Below are 18,718 nucleotides of genomic sequence, written 5' to 3' on the forward strand. Positions count from 1 at the left end.
AGGGTTTAGTATTGGAGAAAAATTTACTTTTCCAAAAGCTTCTTAGCGACGCAGTACTCATTCCTATATCTTGGGGAAACAAGGCCACATTAGTAACAGAGTATGTTATCGGACACTGCAATCCAAACTCAACCTGTCAAAGATCTCCTAAATACAGTTCAATCACAGATATGGTGATTTGGCAGTCAAGTATGACACAGTTACATGAATAGCCAACAACAAGCTCCAATTTTAAGTTCAGTTCCTGATAAACCACATTCCAGCAAGTGGGTGTATGTGTGTGTGTTAGACACAAATGAGGGTAAATGATTTAACAAAATCAAGGATTCGGTCAAGCAAGTCCGTAAATACCAGTGCTTCTGGTTCATGGTTCATGTCCTACTGATTTTATCCCGATGCTTAAATACACATTTAAACACACACACACACACGTCTCACACACACACACACACACACACACACACACACACACACACAGAGAGAGTGATAAAACAACACATACCAGGAAATCTATAAATGTGAGTGTGTGGAAATAACCACTGAGAATGATTCAAGGGTGTGAAGAGTGTCAAGGGCCGAGAGTAGGAACTGTTATACGTGTAATAGGCTGAAATCACCCTCGCTTAGTCAAGGGAAGTAATTTTAATATACGTGACCAATTTAAAATAAATAATGCATGGTACAATTTAGGGGTGGGCAATATGAGCAAAATCTTAACACGATATAAGAGTAAGCTTATCTCACGTTACTAGGGCTTTTCCTTTTGTTCGAAAATCGGTTGCACAATCGAATCGGACCAATCAAAAAAAGTTTCGAAAATGAAAATAGAGACTCGATTTTAACCAAATATGTACACAATTAATTTTAAAAGAATTAAACAATATAGATGTAACAAAACTCACAAACAAGCAGAAAAAGAAAATAAAGAATTCCGAAAGTGCAGTAGGCATTGCGAAAGCTAGACAGAAAATACCAGCAATTTTACGTGCCTATAAGACCCAGTGACGTCAAAAGTGACCTTTAACAGGAGATGCTGAGTTAGGAAAAGAGCCACCATTGCCAGCTGGTGTTCAGTCAGAACACCCGACTTTTGTGGTGGAAAATTGGCAGTAATACCCCCACCTTGCGCAGCTGGCAATGAAGTACCTGAGTGTCCCTGGGACATCATTGTGGTCGGAGCGCGTCTTCTCAACAGCTGGACATATAGTGAACAAAAAACGCTCTGCCCTGGACCCAAAAAATATTGATCGACTTGTTTTCCTGTCCAATAAATTTGTAATGGCCCTACTTTTTGCGCATTTCATTATTTCTGCCTAGTGCCGCCTAGACTAAGGGTCGGTTACGTTCAATAAAAAACACACAAGTAGGGGTGCACCGATCACGATCGGCCAATCATTAATGCACATCTCGTCAGTAAAGCCGGTTCTCTAATCAGCGGTAATTTCCATCAGGTGCGTGATTTCACATAGAGCAGCTGTTACTACACAGAGCCGTTGTTAACTAGCTGCGCAAATCCACGTTCATTATCAGCATTTATTTGCGCAGCTAGTCAGGTAACAACGGCTCTGTGTAGTAACAGCTGCTCTATGTGAAATCACACACCTTATGGAATTTACCGCTGATTAGAGAAACAGCTTTACTGAGAAGATGCGCATTAACGATCGGCCGATCGTGATCGGTGCAGCCCTACACACAAGGCCTGTTCTCAACTTCAAGTAATTTAAAGTTTCATTTTTGAACAGTTGTTTGAAATGGATTGAATCATTATTTAAAATATTGGAGATTTTTGAATTGCCTAAATCATAAATGCAGACGGATTGAAGCCTGCAGTGATGCTTTTCGTTTATGTTATGGCAGTAGTCCCCTCTGCATATATTATTTTTCGAGAACGTTGCACTCCTATTCTGCACGAAACTTCATGCCAATAAATGAGAAATATTGCTCATTTGTGCGTTTCCAGTGCTCTCTTTATGTTCGTCCATTATTTGGCGTTGGAAAAGGAAACGTCTTTTTTTTTAGACATGGAAAATCGATTTTACAATCGATTCAATGAACACTTATGTCTTAAAAATCGAAAATGATTTTTTCACAAAAGTGACAGCCCTACACGTTACTGCATATTACAATGCAGTTTTGCCTAAAATAAGGTTGTTCCTAGGGCTGTGTATCATCAGCAAAGTCACAATACGATATGTATCGTGATACAGAGGCCACAATACGATATGGATCACAATACAGGACTGCACTGAATTGTACATCAGAAGAATTTAGAAAACTAAAGTGTTTATTAAACACTGCACACCACAGAGTAGTTGCTAACTATGTGCAGAGCATGCAGTTGACTAGAGATCGACCGATATATCGATTTACAGATATTTTCCCTGATATTTGAGCATTTTACCATAATCAGATATCGGTTTTGTAATATTGGATTCACCGATAAACACCACAGTCTTGTGGGTGTTTTGAGAATTGCGTGCAGGATCGCCATTGCATCACGTCCAAGGGGAGACAAGACAATAATAACAGCGTGCAGGTACTTGATTTGCTGGAGTTTTAAATACTTTATTTAACATAGCCCATTATGAACAAATTAGATGCATTAAATAAATGGCTGACAGCCTATATAATTTATGCAGCTTGGCTCTAAGAAATAGAGACTAACTCACAGAGCCATGTCACATAATCCATCAAGTCCTGTCCCAATAGAGATGTAACTTTTCCTGAATTAATATGCAGCTGTGGCGAGTGGGGCGGGGCCGAGGGACATGGGAACAAGGAGGGAGGCCGGCAATGATTGGGAAATCAGTGACACCTGCGACCCACTGCCGGTCTCGAGTCCTACGTAGGAGATGGAAGGATATAAAACTGGAGCACGACAGTGAAGGACGAGAGAGGACCAGGCCTGGGATTTTAGTTGTGTTTTGGTTTTTATTTGAGCGCACCAGTCGTCCGTGAGGGGCTGGTGCGCTGTTTTGTGTTTATTTTGTATTAAAATGTTATTTGATTGTCCGCCGGTTCCCGCCTCCTTCTTCCCGATGACTAGGAAGTTTTTATCGTTACAGCAGCCATGAATGATTGCATGTTGTTAGATTGGATCCAGACTTCGGTCTTAAAGGGGAAGCTGTCCAATATTCGTCCTGTCTACCATTCATTATACATTATGATAATATATAGATAGATGGATATAACTTACACAATGAAGACTAATTCATTTACACAATTTCTTATTTATTGAAGTTTTTGTCCTTTTGTTTGTAATTAGTTTCTTGTTCTTATTTCATCACTGACTGTTTATGTATCTCCACTGACCTTCAGTTTTTTTTTTACCTTATATTAGTTTGATATTGACATTTGTGAGAAGGATTATGACAATTATATGGTATCAAATCTTAATATAAAAAACCTTATTAAAAGAAAAAATTAACTAGATCAAGATGTATATCGTTATCGAGATATACGATTTCTCATATCGTGATATAAGATTTTGGTAATATCGATATGTCATTTAAACATCCTATGCTGTTATGTATCGATATTCAAATCGTCAAATTTCTGTGATGATAAATCGTCGTATCAATGTATAGAACACAGCACTAGTTGTCACCACATCAAAATTTTAGATCCTTTTAAAATTCATTTTAAGATTCTCAACACAAATTTCACTATCACATCAAAATGTAATATTAACCTTAATTCAATCCAAGTAAAAAGTTTTCAAAGTTACTGAAGACAAGTAAACAATCAGTAATAAAAGAGAACAAATCAATATATTGCAACATTACATCTTCACCCAAGTGTTTATGTTCACAATACTTAACTAAATAACTAAATAACTGACTGTGTTTACTCACCAAAATGGGAATTTTTACATATTTTTGTGTGTATTTGGGGATTTTTAGTGCAGATGCACACATGTTCAAGCTTCAGGTGAGATCAAACAGCACTTGTATTACCAAGCTCTCTTTTGGGGTTGTCTTCTCTGTGTAGGATAAAGCATGAACATAGGCGTTCACATTTGATTGAAATAATTTTATTCAAATATGAATGCTTAGAATAGCTCAATGTTGCTATACCAACCATAATGCATGAGAAGACAGAAGTATTTTACAATTTGAATTTGTACAATGTGGAAGCACTCAAAACTTGTAAATACCTTGCTAGGTGTTTGCAGTCATTCATCAACACGTACTAAACTGGCAAAACTGGAACTAGAACTTGTAGTAAGGTTGTGCCGATAGACGATAGTATCGTGTATCGACGATAGTCAGAGATATCGACGTAAGCAGATGTCTCTATCGATAATCAAGACGATATTAGGCTCATTCTCCTTTTATTGTATTATATAATAATAATAATAATAATAATAACTATTATTATTTTATTTTTATTAGGCGGCCTATTATAATTTGGCTATAAACCTGCCCAGCTATTTCACTTCAGCACCGCATTTCAAACACACACACGTGCGAGCAAGAGAGGATTAGAGCTTGTAGTCGCTGAAGTTGTAACGCTTTGAATTGAATAACTCGTTAAATCCATGAAATGAATGAGAGAAAACAAGGAGTTTGTGTCCCACACATTTAATGGCTGGTAAACGACAAGTCGTTACAAAGTCTCCATCCACAAACAGACGTACATCGTCTGCAGATAGAAGGTATTTCATTGCACTTTAACAAGTAATCTGAACGGCCTATGTATATATATTTATGTCTATATATTTTACACAAGCCCTCACAAACTGAGTTTAGTGCCAAAGTTATGTTAGAATGCATCTCATTCTATGAACTAGCTGTCAAAATACAGCATTTTTATATTTAACGTTAGTTAAATCAGTCAGTATGTTTTAAAGTATATTTTTTTCTTTTATTGGTGATTCCATAGGATCTCTCGCGTGAAAATGCGCAGTTTAAAACACCAAATAGTTATACTGTGACAAGAGCAAAGAGTCTCTCTCTTGCTCCACCCATGCACGATAATATCGTGTATCGTCGATCTGATGGGCTGACGATATGGCGATTTGAAAAATGGCCATATCGCCCAACACTAACTTGTAGCATTAAATGGTTTAATATGAATTACAATGTAGAGCTACCCCCTCTTTATAAGGAGCAACAGAGAAGAGAGAAAAATCAGGAATGGTTTAATGTCCAACACATGACTGAGTATAATCCAGTCAAAAGAGGTTCATTCTGAAGTCAAAGACACTGTTGTTGAGACCAACCCTGACCAGGTCAGTGAAACTTCCCCTTCACTCAGAGTAAAAATGATATTAACCTAGTTTTACAAGTTTAGCTGACATTTAGCTCAACTTCTTTCATTACAGGTTAAGAATGAAGTCCGTAACAATCAACTGTAAGGCTTTCGTGCTGAGGTGGCTTTCCTTCATCACCAAAATGACCTAAAAAAATCAGGAGCAAAAAAAAAAAATTCTAACTTTAGAAATGTGTTTTACACAGTTTCCTAACTACATGTGATGTAAAGCGTTAAGATTCCAGCAACAAGCAATTTATTGGTCCACACCAGACATGACACACATCACAGCCAATCAGAGGAGCCTGTGGGCGGGCTTTCTCTCTGTAAGCACACTGCTGCCTCGCAATCAAAAGAGCACATAATCAAACTGATAAATGTGAAAAAAAAAAAAACATTACCGTATTTTCCGCATTATAAGGTGCACCGGATTATAAGGCGCACCTTCAATGAATGGCCTATTTTAGAACTGTTTCTGGGTTTGCGTTATGCATCCCCTAGATGGAGCTATACTAAAGGGAAAGTCAAAATTTTGACAGAGCGCCTTGATCCATATATAAGGCGCTCCGGATTAAAAGGCGCACTGTCGTTTTTTGAGAAAATTAAAGGCTTTTAAGTGTGCCTTATAGTGCGGAAAATACGGTATTCGAAATACATACTCAAGTCTGCTTTTGTGATACATTTCCTTCTTTCCTTACTGTTTGCTCGGTCTAAATGCACTTTTAATTTTAATACTATGCAAAGATAACCGTTCAACGAGTATTGTAATCGCAGCTAACACAATAACTCTGATTAACAGAGTAAGATACTTTTTTCCGTGCACCGAGTCATCATGTCACATCTGGTTAGAGTGTTAGAGTAGGTGTTCTGCAAGTGTTGCATGGAGACTCAATCCTGTATGTACTATAGCAAAAACGTGTCTGGATCAAGTGTGCAAACTACTCTTACCACAGACCCAACACTACCAAAATGTTTAATGAGGCCGGTAGACCTAAATGCAAGTATACCATCTTGGCTGGATATATTCAACCAGATTTGACACAAAAGATAGCAAACTAGTTTATAAAAGGACAACAGGAAGTGATACAGATCGGTCCTTGTTCACACAGTTCACAAACTAAAGCACTCAACAGTGAGCTGTGAAGCAGCCACATCAAACAGAGCCTTGTGTGTTTTTAACACATCATGAAAGCGGAAAACATAACCTAACCTATATAAAGCATCAATTATCCTATGACCCAACACCAAATGCATACAGGGTAGATTTCTGCATTTTAAACATTTTAACTAGGGCTGTGAATCTTAGGGTAGGCAGCGATTCAGTTCACGATTCATAGGTTTTTGATTCGATTGAAGAACGATTTTTGCATATTTAGTACGATTCAATTCATAATTAAATTGATTCGATTCGATTCGATTATAAGGATTTGATTCTGCATTCTTTAAGTGCATTTACAGGATTATTTAAATGCTTCCCCTAAATTATGTTAATGCTTGCAAATTACACAGCAGCCTTTATGGTTAGAGAACCATAGGTTAATGAAAAAAATGGATCGGATTAATGGATCTAAAATATGGTCATGCAGAACAAGGCATAATACGTGCTTTATACGTAATAAAAACAGCCAATTAGTTAACAGTGGAACTGGTCCTTAAAATAAAGGTGTTTTTGCAGAAATTTAGTCCTTTGTGGGTAAATGTTTCCAGATGAATGTTACGATGAGAATGTTTACATGGACAACAATATTCTGATGTTAACACGATTAAGACAGTACTCTGATTAAGAATCTACCATGTAAACTGAGATTTATGATTTAGCATGAAATATTCAAAGCATAAATCACCCACTGATTGTGTAATTACATTGAAAAATTAAAAACAACGGCTTCCTCACAGACGTCCTGGCAGCATATTTCTGCTTACGGAGATCAAGCACATCGCTGAGCAGGTTCAGCAAGGTTCGTTTCTGAATCTTGCTCTCCATTTTTACAGTTCTGTCGTCCACGTTAACACCACAGCCACAGTCAGGAAGCACCTGCCCTTTCATCTCCCCACAGGAACGCACCACTACACTGGACGCTCTTCGGAGAAACTTCCCTTCGCCAGGCTTTGTGGGAATCAAAAGTGGCAGTCTGTGTGAACAGAGTCGAACACAAATCTCTAAATAAATAAGACTCAGCACTTTTACAGAAGTTTGCAGTCTGATGTAGCACACAGAAGTGGACAACAGACGAGGTTTAGGAGTCTTCCCAGCAGAGGAGATTGTGTTTCAACACTTCACAGCTCTGAGTCCTTCAGTCACAATGAATCTATAAAACCCCTGAGAATATGTCTGAAAATTCAGTCCAGTCATACAAGCCCACTCTCATTACACTGCTAAAAACCTGAGCCAAATGGCTCTTCACACAATACATTTTTTCATTATTTGGTTATATAATATACTATACAGAGGAACAATGCATCTATAGCTTAAAAGGCGCTTAGCATATGATCTAAAGTACTGACAGCAGTCACTGTTTGATTATCTGATCTTAAACCGAGCTACTGATGATAGGCTATCTATCAATCATCAGACCAATCCTACAGACGACATAAGACATTGCTTCTGTCGATTTAAAAGAGCTTGAAAAGTAGTGAAAGTCTCTTTTAATGGATAAGCAGATGAATAGAAAAACAGACAAATAGCCAGGTTTCGGACAGGGATGAATGTAACAGGCTGACAGACAGACAAACAGTAAATAGACACATGGATGGACAGGTATATAGATAGCCAGAAAGATATATAATGCCAATAGACAGACAGACAGACAGGTAAAAATCCAAACAGACAGGCATGCATATAAATGTGTAGACAATGGATAGACAGCAGGTGACTGATTTCTGGCCAATGATGAAAAGGCAGAAATAGAGGAAAAAGGCAACAGACAGACAGACAGACGAGAAGAAAGTAATGTTAAATCCACACGTGGACACAATGTGTAGAAGCAGACAGACAGACAGAGTGCACTTATGAACACAAGACAGCATGTCCAAATCTGCAGATGCCGCCATGTTGAAACGACATTCCAAGAAATAGACAGAGAACTCAACCGCTTTCAAAACAAAATGGCAAGTCTCAACATGATGCCCTGCTCCATACCATACACAGAAAGAAAAACAAAAAAAACAGTTCAAGTGGTTCTCCTTAGTTTCCAAGCATGAGGAAACCTCTGGTACACAGAGTCAAGCAGTACCATCACAACACAGGTATGTTCACGGCCGTAAAGGGGCATTTCATCCAGTCATTCTTCCATCATTTACTCACCCACATGTTATCTTTCTACCATGGAACATAAAAGATGATGTTTTCAGAAGAAACAGAGAAAGTTAACCGCAGCTGTCAATCAAGATTTTCAATCATCTCTTTTATAATGTCATACTGTTCCTCAAACAAAACTAGCATATGATTTTAAAAGACCTGGAATATAGCACAAAGTTTTTTGTCCTTTTTGGAGCTTGACTGTCTTCGCTTCACATCCACCTTGACTGTAGACTGTACATCCTCCAAAACATCTCCTCTGCTGAATCCAGACAGAAGAGAACATGAACGTGATCTCTTCAGGAGGCATTACAAACAGAGTGGAGACAGCGAGAGGAAGTCGGGTGACAGTGCCCTGACAAGTGCTGGATGGTGTCCACCGAGGTCCAAACTGCCAGCAGTCAATGAAACCAAAGCCACTCAGAGCTCTTAAATGAGTCCAGACGTGCCACTACTGAAGAGAGGAAAGCCCTCTGACAGCCACGGCAAATACAGATCCAGCTATCTGAGCGTTTCAGGAGACCGGTCCAAAAGCGTACAGAGAAGAAGGAGATCTAGTGCTTCCTCTATAACACATCAAGACAGTTCATGCACAGTAAATCCGAACAGTTTAATAAAATCTTATACAGTATTATAGTTAGTCAATCTAAACCGGTAATTGTGCATTGACAGCTGACAAACATGCCGTTGCACGAATGAGCGGACTGAACTTATTTACACCGCACATTTTTGTGCACCTGCGCACCACTGACGTACACCCCTATGAATCTGGTAACACTTTATTCTATTGGTTGCACATATCATGGAAGTTCAGAAATGAAATGTCCAGGAAGAGACGCTATAAGGTGAATGCTCTATCACGTTTTAAAATAACGGGTCACCTACTGTACAACTAACCGAAAACATTGACTTACGATTAAAACATATTTGCTAAAGCAACCCTTTTGGTATGCTTCTAAAAGTCTTTGAACTGTTTTATCATGACTTGTTTTAATGGGACTCGTATATGATGGCTCCACAGTGCAAATGCAATGCTGTACCAGGTGAGTTACCAAGCAAGCTTATGTCATGAAACTGAAAACTGAGCTGGTTATGTGATTCCAACATCAAAATGTATTAGTCTACAAATCATGCACTATGGTAAAAATAAACCTTTATTAATCAATACTTTGCACCTGTAATCATAATTTCTGTGAAATAGAATAAACGTTATTGATGTTTTCCTGCCACTAATGTTTATTTCATGTGGAAATTTAATTGCATGTACAGGTAGGTTTTTGGAAATTTAGCAAAAATTTAGGTAGAACTGCATAAAAACTATGGATGCACAATATCATCGGAATCGGCCGATAAAGGCTTAAAATGCAAACATCGGCATCGATGTGTGGTCATTCTTGAAGCAAACTTTTTGCAGAATGATAATAAGATTCACTGTTTTGGACTGCACAGAAGTCCAGCAGCCTCCCCTGGGTCCTAAAGCCTGTTCAGTAAGGAGTTTTATTTATTTAGGGGGCACTGTTGGGCTACATGTAATAAAATGACAGTAACATACAAAAATATCATTAAGGTATTTGTGTTTCTGAATAAATAAAGCAGTAATTTAAGAAGAAAAAAAATCACGAGTATGTTGTGATTCAAAATAGCTCAAACTAGACACTATAAACACATTCAATAATTTAATATATTTATTCATTGTGTAATATATTCTTTCAAATGGATTATGAAAATTTAAATACAGGGAGCTCTAATATATATTTTTTTAGAACTCTTTTGCTCTAAGACCATCCATTAATGTAAAATCCACAAACAAAACATTAAAAAACTCCATCTGTCCAAAAAATAAAAAATAAACCAGCAACAAATAGGTTTTTGCTCAAAACTATAAATTAAAAATAATTTGATTATAATTTCCAGGAGAGACTTGGTGTTGTTTCAAAAAACGGGAAACATATCGGATATCGGCAAAAATCTAATATTCTGCATCCCTAATAAAAGTGGAAGTGGGCTTATTAATATGTTAATAAGTGCAATTTTGTGAAGGATTAAATCTTATTGCGCTCTATTTGAACTAGTTAAATAAATCTGATGACAATGAATGCCACTGTAAGCACATGCAGAAGACACACTCACACCACAAAAGACTATTGACATTTGCATTACACACATGCCACATGACAAGCTGCACGCAAACACAGCACTCCCTTTAACACCTGCCAATTATTCAGTCTCTGGTGAGTAAATACAGGCTGATGCTCTTAAAGACAGACAGTGAGCACTCTCTTATTCTTCTCCTGCTGGCACCAGTTCCAGCCGATCATCCCTTTATTTACCTCCGACACAAGCTGAGCCGCTCTTTCTCTCGTGGAGACACTGATCCACTGAGCCAGCGAGACACACACAGATGCCAGTGGACACAAAGACTTCTGACGGGGAGAAGGGCTGGGCAGGACGGATGGCATGATTTCTGGCCTCTAAATGTAGACTAGTTAACAAATTCGCACAGGGAATAGGACTGATTCTGTGCATGTGGGTCAAAAATGGCTTGTGTAATGCCAGAAGAAGAGGTAAGGTCTATAGTTATGAATGAAAACACAAGAGCCATCTTTGACTAAAGGCAAAATCAAGGGGCTGAACAGATTTTTTTTTTAATAAACTCTATATGAGAAGACAGACCGCCACACAATGCAAGACACTCAACACAAACAAATCAGTGTCTCTATATATCTACAAACAGAAACCATACTGGTCTTATCAACATCCACTGTGCAATTCTGCCTAAACATTATTCAGACGGTTGATATGCAAAACAAAATAAGAGCCATTCTGACTCGAGTGCATGCAAATGATCAGCTCTCCATTCACACTGCATTGGGAATAATCTGCATTTGGATCACACACCTACACTGTAAACACACATGTGTAAATCCCATCCAGCAGGAACGTCCTGTATCTCAGTATTACTGCTGTAGGAGCACAGATTGGGCTTCGTGATAGCAGGGATGACGGCGCAAGTTACTCATGCTCTCAGGACTTAAAGAGGAACGTGATGTTATTATTGCGAAAGAACTGACAGATTGGTTGTTGTTTCGAAAAGGAATGATTCCTTGAACTACTTTTTTTCTTTTCTTTTTCAAAGTAATTCAGTTGTACCCAAGACAACAGGCTTTACAGACTTTACTTTAATAAAGGTTTTGTGTCAAAAGTTCAACTGTGCAACTGATCAAACTAAAAAGGTCATCCAAACTAAAATGTCAAATATCACATTTATAAAAATTTAATAAAAAAAAGCCTGATGTGTAACAACTGAGCACAATAAAGCCACTCTGACACATTCAGAAGAGCAGATTTTAACTGAAATGTGATGCACTTCATCAGACTGGGGCAAGTTGTAGCATGTTTAAATATACATGCGTATATACACATATATATACACATACTGTAAAACATGGCGATTTTTATTTTTTAAGACAGCAGATTACATCTCAAATGAGTTGTCAATAAACAGCCGCCTGTAGACAACTGACCCCACAGAGTGTGACAACATGCCCCGCTATAGACAACACAGTGCTATAAAGCCCTCAATGATCTTTCCTCCTGGAAAAACATATTTGTGTGTGTGTGTGCACCTGAGACTTTAATGTTCGTGTGTACGCAGAAAAAGACTCAAGACCTGAGATATGAAGGGAGTAAGAGTGTGACAACTAGCCCCGGTCTCCCTACAGATAGCGCCTCTCCTCCGTGGCTCTGTCCTAACGTTACCTGAGCAGACTGGAGAGCGTGTGGGAAGAGCTCCCGACATTCCCGGTAGATCCGGACCCCCCCGAGGAGGCCGAGCCGCCCGACTGTCTCTTCGCGGACAGCAGCTTCTCGACGGCGGGCAGATTCCCGGTGCGCGCCGCCTCCAACAGTTCCTGCTCCTTCCCCATCTCACGGCGAGCAGGACAAGATCACACGGCCTCACGAACCCACTGCACGCCTCTCGGGCGCCGTCACACGCGTCCAAGCGCCGCACGACGCGCTCTCTCGCCGCTCAGGTCAGCTCGGTCCACGGTGTCACGGTTCGTCCCGCTCCAAGCGCAGCTGCTCCGGGGAAACTTTCTCTCACAACGCCGCCACAAACTTCCTCTGGCACGGCTCGACACGTCACTTCCTCGACGGGTGCGCTCCTCGGTGACGTCGCGAATTATGCACAATCATTTAATTACACTGATGACGGGGAATTGCATTTAGAGGATTGAGATCGATGACGCAGCCCTCGTCCTTAAAACCTGACATTAGGAAAAGAAGAAACCAGTTTACCAGGGATTCATGGAAAATAGCTTCAGTTGGAAGAGAGTGGCAGCACAGATTTATTTATTTATTTATTTATTATTATTTTTTGTAATTCCATAATTAAGTCAGTTTTGAAGATTTTAATGTCATGATGAATTATTAAAATGAAAATTGAATCAGAATTTTAACAAAGCAAGATAAAATGTGTGAATCACGCCTAATTTTGGTCTGAATTTGTCTGATTGATTAAAAGACAAAATATTCTCCGAAAGGGACTTTAATTTAAGCACGCATTCCCTGTTGAAATTAGACGCGAACAGCATCATACACAATAAAATAATTATTTGTATAATTTAAAAAGTAACATAATTTATGCATTTATTTATAAAGCCAATTTCTGATAATAAATTAGTGTCAGGGACATAAATTCCCGTTGTCTTAAAACAGAAACACACAGAAATAGAGTAATTAAGTGGAATGATCTATACAACCCGAATTCCGGAAAAGTTGGGACGTTTTTTAAATTTTAATAAAATGAAAACTAAAAGACTTTCAAATCACATGAGCCAATATTTTATTCACAATAGAACATAGATAACATAGCAAATGTTTAAACTGAGAAAGTTTACAATTTTATGCACAAAATGAGCTCATTTCAATTTTGATTTCTGCTACAGGTCTCAAAATAGTTGGGACGGGGCACGTTTACCATGGTGTAGCATCTCCTTTTCTTTTCAAAACAGTTTGAAGACGTCTGGGCATTGAGGCTATGAGTTGCTGAAGTTTTGCTGTTGGAATTTGGTCCCATTCTTGCCTTATATAGATTTCCAGCTGCTGAAGAGTTCATGGTCGTCTTTGACGTATTTTTCGTTTAATGATGCGCCAAATGTTCTCTATAGGTGAAAGATCTGGACTGCAGGCAGGCCAGGTTAGCACCCGGACTCTTCTACGACGAAGCCATGCTGTTGTTATAGCTGCAGTATGTGGTTTTGCATTGTCCTGCTGAAATAAACAAGGCCTTCCCTGAAGTAGACGTTGTTTGGAGGGAAGCATATGTTGCTCTAAAACCTTTATATACCTTTCAGCATTCACAGAGCCTTCCAAAACATGCAAGCTACCCATACCGTATGCACTTATGCACCCCCATACCATCAGAGATGCTGGCTTTTGAACTGAACGCTGATAACATGCTGGAAGGTCTCCCTCCTCTTTAGCCCGGAGGACACGGCGTCCGTGATTTCCAACAAGAATGTCAAATTTGGACTCGTCTGACCATAAAACACTATTCCACTTTGAAATAGTCCATTTTAAATGAGCCTTGGCCCACAGGACACGACGACGCTTCTGGACCATGTTCACATATGGCTTCCTTTTTGCATGATAGAGCTTTAGTTGGCATCTGCTGATGGCACGGCGGATTGTGTTTACCGACAGTGGTTTCTGAAAGTATTCCTGGGCCCATTTAGTAATGTCATTGACACAATCATGCCGATGAGTGATGCAGTGTCGTCTGAGAGCCCGAAGACCACGGGCATCCAATAAAGGTCTCCGGCCTTGTCCCTTACGCACAGAGATTTCTCCAGTTTCTCTGAATCTTTTGATGATGTTATGCACTGCAATGATGAGATTTGCAAAGCCTTTGCAATTTGACGTTGAGGAACATTGTTTTTAAAGTTTTCCACAATTTTTTTACGCAGTCTTTCACAGATTGGAGAGCCTCTGCCCATCTTTACTTCTGAGAGACTCTGCTTCTCTAAGACAAAGCTTTTATAGCTAATCATGTTACAGACCTGATATCAATTAACTAGATGTTCTCCCAGCTTAATCTTTTCAAAACTGCTTGCTTTTTTAGCCATTTGTTGCCCCCATGCCAACTTTTTTGAGACCTGTAGCAGGCATTAAATTTTAAATGAGCTAATTAAGTGGATAAAAGTGTAAAATTTCTCAGTTTAAACATTTGCTACGTTATCTATGTTCTATTGTGAATAAAATATTGGCTCATGTGATTTGAAATTCCTTTAGTTTTCATTTTATTAAAATTTAAAAAACGTCCCAACTTTTCCGGAATTCGGGTTGTACATCTCAGTAATTCAAAGGGGCGGTTTTATTATTAAATTGATCTAAAACAATACATCTATTTGAATATTAATATTCTGAATTATAATATTCTAAATTTTCTAAATTGTCTATCTTTTAGGTGTAAAATAAATAAATTGTTCAGGAGTAAAAATAAATTGTGCTGGAGTAAAACAGCGTCTCACGTGGCATTTATTTCTTATCTCAGCGCCCGTGAGTGTGGACAAATCACAGACGATTAGATATGTTTATTGCTTTTTAAAAATAAATGTATTCAGCAAAGCAGGTGCGAATCCTTTGAAGTAATACATTTAAACGAATGTAGTTATTTTAAGCGTCATTGTACAAATATCTGCAATTAGACCAGTAGTCTGGAGGATCTGAGTTTGAATGTAGGATCCGTCTGATTTGTGTCCGCTATTCAACAGTTATTATGCAGTAAAGAGCGCCACCTACTGGTTGGGTCATCGATATCAGTGGTTAAAGTTAATTTGTGCTTGGGGACTCTTATTTTGGGAGGCACCTTCTAATAAGCTGGTTACCATCTAAAGAGGAAGCAAAAGACTCTTATTTTGAAACTGACCGGATGTTGTTGCGACTGCTGAGTCTGTAGACGCGAAAACATTTCTGTAAGTGTGTTTATAAAACTGTCTTGAACACCGCTGACCGTCAGAGGTATGTTATTAGACGAGTGCGAGTGTGTTTTAAACAATAAACGGCTTTTTTTTTGCCTAACAGGTTGTTTCCATTGACACCCAGTCAAGAGTGTAAATCTGAGGACGAACTTATGATTATTACCATGTTTTCTTATAGTGCCATGTACATTTATAGTATCTTTTTCAAAGGGAGCTTCACGAATGTGAAAATCACATCTAAGAATTTAAATCACTCCAGTAACCCGTGGAGATATATATATATATATATTTTCTCAACACCATAATATAATTTAATATTATTAGGTAGTGGAGAAAATGACATATTAGATAAAAACATGTTTGGAGTGGTTTTGGGGTTTACGTCAGCTGAGGATGAACTAATCGAGTTTATTTCTCATTCTTGATTTACTTCAGCTCATCTTGTCTTAAAGCATGGCAGACCCGGCCCGTGTGAGCAGGCCCCTGGAGAGAGCCGGGGCGGGCGAGGGGTCCTGGGACGCCCCGGGGAGCAGCAGCACCTCCTCTGAACCCGCTGCCAAAGATAGAAAGAGTTCAGTCATGACTGATCTGACTGTGCTTCAAAGATCCGCTGGTGAAGAAGAGGAAGAGGGATCTTCATCACTCCATCCTCCCCCGGACAAAAAACTGAAAGTGGAGCATGACAAGAAAAAGGAGAAGCGGCAGAAAGTGGATGAAGATGAAATACAAAAGATGCAGTAAGCTTCGTGGATGATTCTTTCTTGTTTAAATGTGTGTTAATGATGTTAATAACTCCTCATTTGTGTTGCACAGAGTTTTAGTTTCATCCTTCTCTGAAGAACAACTGAACCGCTATGAGATGTACAGACGCTCGGCTTTCCCAAAGGCTGCGATCAAAAGAGTAAGTGGAGCAGTAAGGAAACCCTGAAGATATGAGATTCATAACTGGATCCGACACGAGTCAAACAGATAGTACTGGGGAAACTGACATCTGCTCGTATGGTTATTTAATACTTTGAGACTTGTTGAGAATTGTTATCAAAGACCCGTTTGTACTGAAATGTGTTGCTGCTGGACAATTAAAGAAAAATAGCATTATATTGTTGTATTAATGCAATGTTTATTATAAAACGATTCACAAATTTCCATTTGGGTGCTTTGGGTTTGGTTCCAAATTGTCTGAGGAATTCTAATTGGAACTCTGTAAAAGTTTTGTTTTTACAGATGTAATTGTCCCACTCTGTTTGTATTATAACATGGCGATAAAAGAAAGAAATGTGATGATTGTTTGTGTCTTGCAGCTGATTCAGTCCATCACAGGATCGTCTGTCTCTCAGAATGTGGTCATCGCTATGTCAGGGATATCCAAAGTGTTTGCTGGGGAGATCGTTGAGGAAGGTTGGGAGGACTCTGAAATCTGATTCAGCTGTAAACCATGAGCCTCACTGGTTGTCTCAATAATGTTTGTTTTTTTCTTTCTTGTCTTTCAGCTCTTGACGTGTGTGAGAAGTGGGGAGATACTCCACCTCTGCAGCCCAAACACATGAGAGAAGCTGTCCGGAGACTGAAGAGCCGAGAGCAAAGTCCCAACACCAAACACAAACACATCCTCTTCCACTGAGTCCCTCCCACTTATTATTATTACTACTTTTATATTTCCGGTGTGTTGGGAATGACTGATGATGTCTTCAGTTTTGTTCATGGTGTGTACGGTATTTTGTCCACAGTCTGTCCTCTGGATCAAATAACATCACAACAATAAATTGTTAATGGAGTATGAATGGTGGTAAATATTGCACAATGCCTCGCTGTAACTCATGTCAGTACATCATAAACATTTCTGGGCTAACTGTCTTTTTTTATTTTATGCGTTTTGTAATGTGGTTATTTTGAAAACTCTGCAGATACGTTATGTGTAATTATGTTGTGCATCAGGATATAAAATGTCATCTTTATTCTTTGAACAAATAAAAAAAAAATATTTTGTCAGAACCTGTAATTTCTCTCATCATAGGAGCAGACAGTCATGATATAAATCTTTACTAACAAACAGAGACGTATTAAAATGCACCTTATCACATTTCTCCACTGCAGAATTATTGTTTTAGACATTTATTCAGATTTTCTTTTTTTACTAGTAGCTTCTAAAACTACTATGCTGGTAATCTTTCTGGTGAATACGTGTATTGATGTTAAAGTAACTAACAGATGATACACAAAGTTCAACTTTAAGAAACATTTTATTGATCATCATTGGTCTTGACATTAAATAAAGTTATGGTTCACAGAACCAACAAAATATCAGTTTGTTCGAGGACTTTAATGGTGGTGATAAAAATGTGAAATGGCATTAGAATATCGCAATGAATCGATCAGAGGTCAAATTAAACCTTTGAATTTCAACCATAGCAGGTCAGAAGGACATGAACGGTGATGAATACATACCATTACAGACATCAGATAACTGAAACTGAAAAATGAAATGAGCATTTATGTAAGGATATTTCCGTTTCTTACAAATATATAGCAAAACATTCATTCAGAGATGAGCAGACCAATCATTCTGATCCACACAACGAAACATTCATCGTACTGGACAAATAATGATTCAGCTGCACACACAGAATAAGAAGTAAACTCAGTACCACCTACACAACTAAAACAATCAATACAATGAGTCAAATCAGCTCTATATTCACCATATGCTTGTTCTGATCACAGGCAATACTCATCAACACTATACTACTGTAATAATGACCCTTAAATCAAATAAAAAAAACCTCACTAAACAGTGTGTGAGCTTGAGGATGTTGCACTTATGAAAGATTTCAAGTCATGCATTTAACACCAAAAAAGTTGTTTTTCCTTCCGTGCACTAAATGAAATTATTTTTGATCATGAATAATATTTCCATTTCTACCATCTACAGGAAAATGTCTTTAGTTTAGACTACTCTAACCGTTAATTTTCCAAAGGTTATTTTGGAAGACAGGAATATCTTGGTACACTAACAGAGATTGTTTAGTGTTTGCTACACATTGCACTGAAAGCTGGAGCAATGAGACACAGTGAGACATTGGAACTCCACAGAAACAGAAAAAGCACTTTCAAAGTCATTAATGACGGGCCACATCCTTTTAGATGTTTCCTATAAAACATCATGCCTCATTATACTGATTTACCT

At 38.4% G+C, this 18,718-nt stretch overlaps 2 protein-coding genes across 11 annotated transcripts in view; one reads left to right on the top strand and one right to left on the bottom strand.

Moving 5' to 3' along the window:
• The window catches only part of LOC132129499 (ankyrin repeat and SAM domain-containing protein 1A-like), a 119,190-nt gene extending 106,391 nt beyond the window's left edge, over positions 1 to 12,799 (bottom strand). For 3 of the 7 annotated variants that reach the window (XM_059541129.1, XM_059541132.1, XM_059541128.1), the window contains exon 1: positions 12,311 to 12,798. In XM_059541129.1, the coding sequence (XP_059397112.1) occupies positions 12,311 to 12,477 (167 nt within the window). In that variant the 5' untranslated portion in view covers positions 12,478 to 12,798. Of the gene's footprint in view, positions 1 to 12,310 lie in introns of all 7 variants that reach the window. The other 4 variants (XM_059541130.1, XM_059541131.1, XR_009428529.1 and 1 more) reach the window with 3 other exon arrangements.
• Positions 12,800 to 15,424: 2,625 nt separating this feature from the next.
• Positions 15,425 to 17,353, top strand: LOC132128967 (transcription initiation factor TFIID subunit 11-like). Of its 4 annotated transcripts, none has more exons than XM_059540383.1 (5): positions 15,425 to 15,528; positions 15,987 to 16,271; positions 16,348 to 16,435; positions 16,836 to 16,932; positions 17,025 to 17,353. In XM_059540383.1, exons 2-5 carry the CDS (start codon positions 15,988 to 15,990, stop codon positions 17,153 to 17,155), a joined length of 600 nt encoding a protein of 199 aa, XP_059396366.1. In that variant the 5' UTR covers positions 15,425 to 15,528; position 15,987; the 3' UTR covers positions 17,156 to 17,353. The 4 variants fall into 4 exon arrangements, with proteins under 4 accessions (XP_059396366.1, XP_059396363.1, XP_059396364.1 ...); XM_059540380.1 differs by having other exon boundaries at positions 15,433 to 15,574; positions 15,970 to 16,271; XM_059540381.1 differs by having other exon boundaries at positions 15,438 to 15,574.
• The last annotated feature ends 1,365 nt before the right edge of the window (positions 17,354 to 18,718 follow it).

The sequence above is a fragment of the Carassius carassius genome, chromosome 46 (genome assembly GCF_963082965.1).
Source record: "Carassius carassius chromosome 46, fCarCar2.1, whole genome shotgun sequence".
NCBI lineage: Eukaryota > Metazoa > Chordata > Actinopteri > Cypriniformes > Cyprinidae > Carassius > Carassius carassius.

Excerpts from the sequence above, each read along its gene's own strand:
- LOC132128967 (XM_059540383.1), top strand. The coding sequence starts at position 15,988 with ATGGCAGACCCGGCCCGTGTGAGCAGGCCCCTGGAGAGAGCCGGGGCG. Across the intron at positions 16,272-16,347 it reads GATGAAATACAAAAGATGCA|AGTTTTAGTTTCATCCTTCT; the intron begins GTAAGCTTCGTG and ends TGTGTTGCACAG. Across the intron at positions 16,933-17,024 it reads TGGGGAGATCGTTGAGGAAG|CTCTTGACGTGTGTGAGAAG; the intron begins GTTGGGAGGACT and ends CTTGTCTTTCAG.